The 9890-nt window shown below is 33.4% G+C and overlaps 1 protein-coding gene across 1 annotated transcript in view; it reads right to left on the bottom strand.

Annotated features, from left to right (window-relative positions):
* The window catches only part of LOC135219591 (dedicator of cytokinesis protein 7-like), a 492066-nt gene that overhangs the window by 177750 nt on the left and 304426 nt on the right, over positions 1-9890 (bottom strand). Inside the window, 1 exon segment of the mRNA XM_064256479.1 lies at positions 878-1067. Within this exon segment, the coding sequence (XP_064112549.1) occupies positions 878-1067 (190 nt within the window).

Raw genomic sequence — 9890 nt, forward strand, 5'->3', positions numbered from 1 at the left:
CTGATTTTTTCAATTCCTTTATAAAAATAGTATGATATTTTAGTCTAAATCTAAATACACAACTAAAATCAATGGTATGCACATAACGAAGGGTCCATCAACGAATGAAGAAATGTACATCAAGCAATGCCTGTTATTTTATCCAGTCAGTAAAAAGTACTTACAAAAACACACTAATCTAAAACAAACAATGTGCTACCAACTATGATCATACTGTGGTACCTCTCATGGTATCTACAATGCACCATGTAGAAAATAATGGGTTAATCATTACTAGACTCAGGATTACTAAAGGCTACTTAAATTTTAAAAAAGTGAAGTCTGGAGAGGTTGTAAGTATTATATACATACACATTTCCCTCCCGCAAATCTCAAGTTACATAAATTAACATAATTATGCAAAATTAATAAAGAAAAATATGCACACACTGTAAGACAATTATACATGATGTACAAGATACAAAAGCAAAGATTCTATCAGTATCCAGAAAAAAAAATTACTTTTAATCAATAAAAACACAGAATTATCCTAAATAAAACACCTTAGCATTAGATAATTGAACCTTAAAATTCTAACCATACACCCAGTGAATCACCACTAATCTACAGGTCCACTATCTAGATATTCATGGTGAAATCACAGATAACATGATCTACAAGATTCCCTTATTCTATACCATAAGAATGTCCTCCAGACCCCAAGCCAATAAAGGGGTTTATAAAGGGTAGAGATTAATGGTGCGAGCCGCAGAATATGCAAAACAATAATAATCCCCACAGAAGTGCACAGGCAGCAGCCACAGGCCACAAACGGGCAAACTGAAGGATCTGATTTTAATCAAGTGTGTCGAACTGGCTCGTCACATCAAACACAAACCTGTCCCTGAGATGTAGAACTGTGATAATCCAACAACATGAGGGCTGTTGTTGGGAATGTTACCTCGGCGGCGGAGCATCATCTCCGAGCGTGCAGAATTTTGACCCATGATGGCTTCTTCCAAGCGGCTTTTCATATCTGCTTTGCTTCTGGCATTGCTGCTGCCGCTGCGGTGAGAAATCTTCTTTCCCTGAAAATTATTGTTGATGTTAATGTATGCCAACAGTGTATAACTTGAATTTCTACATAATGTTTTACTCAGGGTCCTGATAAGTCTGGCTGATGTACAAAATGTTAGAATGGGATAATCAGCAACAAATACAAATGTGCCATATTTACTACAGTGTCTTAAGATTTATAATATAGTATGCTCATGGATATCAGTAATGAAAACCCAATGCTTACAGTTTATTGGCTCATGTGTATTGTTACATTAGCTTCACCCTAACTATTGTACATTCAATGTTCCTTCAAGAAAGAAAATTAAATACTACAAAGTTGCTTAAGCACAGTGCACTGCACAATTTAGCACAATGTATTTTCATATTACCCAATACGTATATTACATTGCATAAAAATCATTGGAGTCAGTTGGATTGTTTACCTCTGATTACCAGATACAGCCTGATACTATTATAAATACACAAAATAACTACCAAATGCAGTAAATTTGTTAATTATTTGAAAATAAATAAAAACTAACTTTCTTTTGTTTAATGAACAATATTTACAAACTGTTGACTTGTAAGATTTTATTTACCCTATTGTACATAAGTTTTAGATGCTTTTATATATCTTAAGATGGAAACCTAAGGCTTTAGATCCCACAACAACCTGTGACAATGATATACGTATGCATAGCCTACACCAGGGATGGGCAACCTTCTAAGTAAGTGTTCAAATTGTTTGTTTGTTTGTATGGTGTATTTACATTGCATGGAACCAGTGGTTATTCAGCAACGGGACCAACAGCTTTATGTGACTTCAAATCACTGATACATAATATGTTCATATGCCAACTGAATCCCTTAGGGAGTACAGAAGTCCCTTATGTACTGGGATATGTATTTATTAGCCTTTACATTAAATTCTATTTGCCATACACATCCATACAAAGTGGTTTCTGATTCTTTATTGATTTTAAAACCTTATGAATTTTGCACAAAACTACAAATATGAAGTATTTTTAAATCTTTTAAGAGTTTTCAGCCTCAAAATTTAAATACTAATATGAGAGATGCATGCTACTCCAAATACAAGACTTCAAGTTCATCACTGTGAATAATTGATTCACAAAAATATGTGGATGAAATACATAAATGGACACTAACGACATTGCAAAGTTTTAAAACAAACAAAATTATCTGGAACATATTCCAAGACCTTAGTGTCTGCTTTTCTGCGTTTCTCTCTTCTCTAATCAATCATTTTCAATATCATCCAAGTTAGATCTCAAGTAAAATTTTTTCACTCCAAATTGAGCTATTTTGAAATTCAGTCAACTACATTTCAAAACTATGCATATTTATCAACGAAAAACTCTACATGTTTAGTACATTCAGTCCGATCATGTCTAGAAACTTGAATAAGTTTTGTTATCATTTCTAATATATATCTTGTAGAGAACAACTGAACAGCTGACTTGATGTTTTTAACAAAATTTCTGATGACATTTGGAGTCTTGTTTTTCCATCCTTTTGGGGTTGGAAAAAAATAAAAATTCTCAATTTTTCCATTCCCCTAAAAACTCTAAGTTGCATTTCAAGAGCCTTGTAGTAATAGTAAAAAATAACATTGTCTTACCAGAGCCTTATAATTTTTTTATTTTTTCAGTGCAAGTCTCAGGTTCTGCTTGCCAGTAAAGTGTTCAAGTGACACTTTTGGCACATGTGCAAGGGGTTGTCCACCCTTGACCAATGCTATCCTTAAGTTTATATTTTCATGTTCACTTTACTGTAAAAAAACTTTATTAGCAATAACTGTTATTGCTTTTTTCCTTCCTGTGTGCTGTACAAAATTTATTGCTTTTGCTAGAATTTTTAATGAAAATATATATGAATCTCCCAAAATTAAGGCAAGCATTCTTTTGATATGAATTAATCAAAACTTAACAGCTTGGGTATACTTTTCACATAATTTGTGATTTCCTTATACTCGTTAGAAAAATTACCTTCAACAAAAGAACATCATATCGTTATTTTAATAAACAGTAAGGCTAAAATGCTTAGTGTGAGGAGAAAATTGGCACTAAAGGGTTAGCCCTAATCTTAATTATTTTGTAGAATCTTCCCTCGGCTAAGTCTGTCTGTTTGAGACTTACAGATAGCTGGATTCTGGATAAATAGAATCTGAAGTATAAAGAACACATTGCATTTGCACTAAATCTGCTTCCTGAAGAGTACTTTAATATTTATACCTACTGTAAATCACTGATATAATACATCAATTAATATGTTTCTATGTGCAATAAGAATAATTTCAAAAGCTGCAATTGCAACAGCAAACTTACCATAAATAACATAGCCATGACCTTATTCAACTTCTTAAAATTTTATATTTATTAAATTAAAAACAGCCCAAATCTAGCCTTAACATAAAAACCAAAGTTATAGTAATCAACACTGTTGTTTTTAAGTGCAACAAGTGAACTTATAGAAATCTGAATACTTAGTACTGACAATGAAATGATCAGTTACTCACTCATGGAAAATTTGTTAAGTCATCATCTACCATTTAAACATTCACAGAACTTTCACTATCAGTGCAGAGAAAAATTTGCATCATTAGCTTTAAATTATAACTGCAAAATAATAATAATTTTACTCATCATGAAAGCCCCAGCAATCAAAACAACTGAAAAGACAGAAGTTATAAAAGCATATGCAGGTTTTCAGGTTATATACTTGAATTTTAAGAGTACTCTTTCTACCATAATTGTGTAACACATATGATCATAATCAACTTTGAATTAAGTACAATAATAGCACTTTTTAATTTAAGCAGAATATTTCAGAGACCGCCATTCAAGAAGATTAAAATACAGTATGGCCTTCCTTCTTTCAGAGAGAAATAAATTCTTTACATTACTATCCACTTCTGTACAGAAGAAACAAAATTACCTGAGCTTTGCTTCCATTGTCTTTACCATATCTGCTCATTAAAAATATTTTTTCTAACAAAAGGGAAAAGGGGCCATCAATATTTTACATTTTCATGCTTTGCTTACAGTGCAGGTTGTGAGTGATTTTCAACATCCCCTTCAACTGACATAAGGTTTACTTCACTGACTACCATACCTGTGTCATCATCTTTGGTAACATTGTCCAAGCACTATCTTCAATCTTTGGCTGTGGCCTTGCTTCTGTACCCTGGCCCTTCAGAGGCCCAAGTGGATTTCCTTAGTTTGATGATGAACTCAATCCCTTATTTGCTTCTCTCAACTGTTTATTAATTTATTTATTAATAACATATACTAATCTGTTTCATTTAACGATTCTTTACGTTACTTATCTTCGATTGTATATTATAGCTATTCCTATTTCTTATTGCACATATTCAGTATTCAGAAGTAGTATTCTCTCCCTCCTTTTCTCCCTGCCTATTTTCATAGATATATATTTCATTCCACACAAGCCTCTTACGTGTTCCTAACTGATTTCACTATTCCATGACTCATTAATATAGACCATGCTAGACTTGAGCCATTTTTCCAATCTCAAATACTTCTGATTGATGCATATTATAAATAGAAAAATTATGTAAATAAAAAAAACTAATATTCAAAAGGCAATACAGAATTTAGTTAATAAACTTGAATGTTGTTGTTCTTCATTATCATTACAAATGTGCAAGAAAAACACTAGAATCTGTGCATCTGTGAACTCTCAAAAAACTTAGAGCAATCTTCCTTTATTCTGGAGAATCTTGTGATAATTACCTGTCTTGAAAGGCTAAAGATATCATTTACTAAATAAGACATACATATATGGTTTGTTGTACATTCAAAATTTACATTCACACATCAGTACATGAACTGAAAATAATAACACAAAATAACGATGAATATAGGGTACCCACAGGAATTTAAAGCTCTTATACCTGTGACATGAAAATTATTTATATACCTAATTCTAAAAAAAAAACTTACCCCAGTAAAATAGTAATTTGCTAAAGCATGCAGGTTCAGGTTCATTATAAAAGAAAATGCTACTATTAAGGTTAATTATAGTGTACAAAATCCTATCAGACTTGAAAGATGAGTGAAGTATAGCATAAGCAAAAGGTGCTTTGTTTTTCAATAAGCTAAATAGTTGTGTTTGCAGCCCTAGAGAATCCTACATCACACTGCAACTCTCAAATTAAGCTGGCAAAGATTTCAAGCAATAAATTAAAGATTGCAAAAAGAAATACAATGACAAATTGACATTAACTGTACTGCATATATTGGCCCTTTGGCTGTAATACAGGTTGTTTTTTAAATCAATCCTGAGATATGTAATAGTATAAACAAAATTAATAAAATTCTCATTTTTTCCACTGTACCCACAAAATAAAAATAACCTTATTCCACGCACTTATTTATTTATTATTTACTTTTTTTGCTACACTAACTTAACAGATCTTGAAAAATGTAAAACCAGATTGTGCATGCCCAGCCCAAGCTTAAGTGTCTACAGCGTTCTGCTGATTCCTCCGCGCAGTTGGACTTTGAGCAAATGTATGATCCTTTGCTCTCACAAATTCATTAAATTTTTGTGATGTGCCATTCAGTTTCTTTTCATCCATCTAGTTCATTATTAGCTCTTGATATTTTCACATGATTTTACCATGAGGCATGAAAATTATCATTCATGTCAGACCTGAGTTTTTGCATAGTCCATCAAACCAAGGACTGTTCCTCACAGAGTACATAGCATTCCTTTGCAAAAGAGCCAATCACTCAGGATACTGCAGCCTCTTCAACTCTTCCTGATTCTACAGAATGGCACCATAGGTGGGAATTTGTGTAAGATTCTACAGGGAGAGTTTAGCAAGTTGAGTTGGCGAGAGTGGGCTCTGATTGGTAACAGCTGGCTTTTAGCAGAAAATACAGCTGAGGCTCATTGTGTTAGCTCTTCCCCTAGATGTCCTTCACATCCATCAAACTTATTGTAGGCTAGTAAACATAATGAAGAAGAGTTGGTACACAGTGGACACCCACTATTCACGTTCTTAAGATTCGCAGACTCAGCTATTCGCGGGTTTCTCTATGGGTCATGTCTACTTATTATTTGTGAAAAATTCACCCAATTAGGGTATTTTTCACTGGGAAATATTCACTACTTACTGTATTTTCATATCAATTTCATGACTAAATGCCCTTTTTGTGATAAAACTATTAATATTGAGGAGCTACAAGCATTGTTAGAGGGTTTCTCTTGTTTTTGAACTGACAAAATAAGCAGTTCTAAGCATTTTTAGAGAGGGTTTCAAGTTGTCGCGGATTTTAGCTATTCACGCGTGCATGCAGGAGAGGGGGGTTCTGATACATATCCCCCATGATTACGGGGGTCCACTATACAATTTTCCAGGGACTTTGGTCATTTTCTTCAGCAGAATCTCAATACGTATGGATGCGATTCTAGCTCTATGGATCCATTCCTATAAGACTTGTTCATGAGATATGGGAGAACCACCCCTCCACTGTACAATGGTTGCCCTTATTAACTTTTGCTTCATCATCCTTCTTCTGCTATGCTTCCTTCCCTTACACAGAATTTCTCCCACCTTGGTTTATGTATAAAGTAGGTCTGATTACACTTGGAATACATAAACATATATCCAAAAATAATGCATATAACCCCTGAATATCATACGCAATATGCAATATAACATACTGTATTATATATGAAGTCCCATACTGCCCAACCCACACAGATGGATCTCAGTATTCATCTGGTGTAGAATTTCCTGCAGTATAATATAGTAAGACAAGCCCGTTATCTTTATTTAATAATGCATCTGTTTTTACAGCAGAATTACCTGCAGGATGCTCAGTGGCTTGGATTATTAAAAGTATACCAACACAACAATTTGTCATTTTCAGTGACAAGAAATTTCATATACTATTTTATCATGTAAATACTGTATATTAATTTATTGAAGTGTTTTATAATGTACAGAAAGGACAGTTCCAAGTTCATTATCAGTATTTACTGACTGAATGGCCAACTGGTGATGCTTGTCATATTATCCAATCCTTTGGATACAATGGCATATCAAACTATATGCAGATATTATTCTTTCTAATTAATTAAATGAAACCTGATTTAAATCCTATTTACATTCCATTGGATATTATGCAGATTAAAGTTTTGGTAAGAGTTGACAGATTATGCCTGTTTACCACCTTGATATTCTTCTTTATTTTTAAACGGATGTGAGGGAAATATTTACTATAATATATACAATAGATGGCATCGGTGTTAATGTCATTACAGCAGTCCCGGGTGACCTCAAGTTCGGGTTATGTTGTTCCAGACTTATGCCGCTAGGCTCACGGCACCATTAACCCTGATTTTTCGGTGCCATAAATGGATTTACGGCCATAACCTGGATTTATGGCTTACAGTGCCATAACGGCACTGTAAGTACTATTCATTCCCATTATAATTATGATGCTTCGAGTTATGGCAATTTTCGGCTTACGGTGTGCCACTGGGGATGGAACACCTGCCATAAACCAGGGACTGCCTGTAGTTGTTTCTCTCCTGTTTGTAGCTGTGGGATCCTAAAGGTCCTTTGCTTTAGTTCATTCATGTCCTGGTTGATTCACTCACCCAGCCTACTTTATGCAAAATTCATTTTGATTAATCCTGTTTATGTAGTGATCTTATTATAATTGGTGGAATTTTCTTTAAAAGTATTATTAAAATCAAACTGTGAGAGTGATGTTTCCTTTTGGGCAGCTTCCCAAAACATGATAGTACACAAAATAGTGGTTGTATGCTACAATAGCACCAATGCAAGCTGCATAATAAGAGGTATCTGTATCTGGACATGATTTGCTATTTAGGTTATGACACAGGCAAATTATATCTTAACATAATATAATGGACAGTTATTTGAAGTTGTCACCCAGCTGGTAATGGAATTTTTATTATTTATACAGCTGACTGTTAATGTATTTTTTCTGTATTTTAAATGTAATTTCCTTATATAATTTAGTTATGTGGTGAAGGGTAAATATATATAAATATATAAATATATATATATATATATATATATATATATATATATATATATACATACACACACACACACACACACATATATATATATATATATATATATATATAATATATATATATATAATATATATATATATATATAGATATATATATAACCCCATATTCATAGTGGATGGGTCCCCAGACCTGCCCCCATAGCTAAAATCCATTAATACTTAAAACCCCACTAAAAACGTTTAAAACTGCCTATTTTGATAGCTGAACCACACAAAAAACTATAAAATGCAAATAACTGAGTTTTTTTAAGTTTTATCCCAAATTGTGCATTTAGTCACAAAAATTATGTGAAAATACAGTAATTTGTGAAAATTTCTCAGAGAAAAAATTGCAAATACAGGAATTTTCCATGAATCCTGGGAATGCTCGGTCCAAAGAAAATCCGCGAATAGGTGAGCCAGCGAATCGTGAGCCACAAATAATGGAAGGTTATGTATAATAGTATATATATAAATACATATATAATATATATTATTATATATATAGATATATATAAATAGATATATATATATATATATATATTAATATATATATATCTAATAAAAGGAGCCCATAAAAACACCAAAATAGAAGAAAAAGTACTATATTTCAGAGACTGCTGTCTCCCTCTTCAGGTAGATGAATGAGAAAAGTTTACAGAAAAGGTGGTATTTATACCAAGAGGTCCATCCACAAACAAGCCATTTTAAGTCACCCCCGCTGATAATCTTCCTCTAATCTTCTTAAGGGTTGGTTGAATGAAGACGTTGTCGATCGTGTCCGAAATCCATCCTCCTTTTGAGATGTTCATTACCTGCCTCTCTTTATTAAGGCCGATTCCATCATTTGACTCTTGTACCGGCAGTTGCTGCTATAAATTACACGTGACAAATTCAGTTTCATTCTATGGTTATGTTCATTTATATGGTTGAAAATAGCCGAGTTCTGTTGTCCATACCTAACTGACCGTTTGTGTTGTATTAATCTCTGGGGAAGGGATTTACCTGTAAATACGATGTAAGATTGGTCACAGTCCTGGCATGGGATTTCGTATACCCCAGAGTCCTTTGGAGATGTCTTTTGTTGGACGTTAATCAGGGATTTGGCTAAGGTGTTTGGGTAAGTAAATACAAAAGGGTTCGATTTTCCGAGGGGGTTGGTATTCTCTTAATCGTGTCCAGGTGGGGAATTATTATTTTATTGTTGGGTGTATCTCTGGTCTTGTCTTTAGGGGGTCGGTAGAAAATTACGTTAGCTTTGTGAATTGCTTTCTCAATTATTATGGTCAGGATATTTTAAAGACGAAAGTTGCTTGCGAATTAGTTCAAATTCTTTTTCCAGGAATTCTGGGGAACAAATTCGTAAGGCTCTTAAGAACAAGTTACTAGCTACACCTATTTGATAGAAATGTCATGATAGCTAAAGTAGTGAATGTATGAAAGTGAGAACGTTGGTTTTCTGTATATGGTGGAAATTTGTATTCTGTCCGTATCTCTGATTATTAAAACATCAAGAAAAGGAATTTTGTTGTCTGTTTCCCATTCAACTTTAAATTTGATGCTGGGCACTAATGTGTTTAATTTCGAGAGGAATTCATTGAAATTGCCCCACCTATTATCCCAAAATGTTAGGATATCATCCACGTATCTCATCCACAGCATGTTTTTGGGTTTTATTGCATTTATTACTGTAGTTTCAAAGTATTCCATGTACAGATTGGCTAGAACAGGACTTAAAGGACTACCCAT

This window comes from Macrobrachium nipponense, chromosome 1 (assembly GCF_015104395.2).
Source record: "Macrobrachium nipponense isolate FS-2020 chromosome 1, ASM1510439v2, whole genome shotgun sequence".
Lineage (NCBI taxonomy): Eukaryota > Metazoa > Arthropoda > Malacostraca > Decapoda > Palaemonidae > Macrobrachium > Macrobrachium nipponense.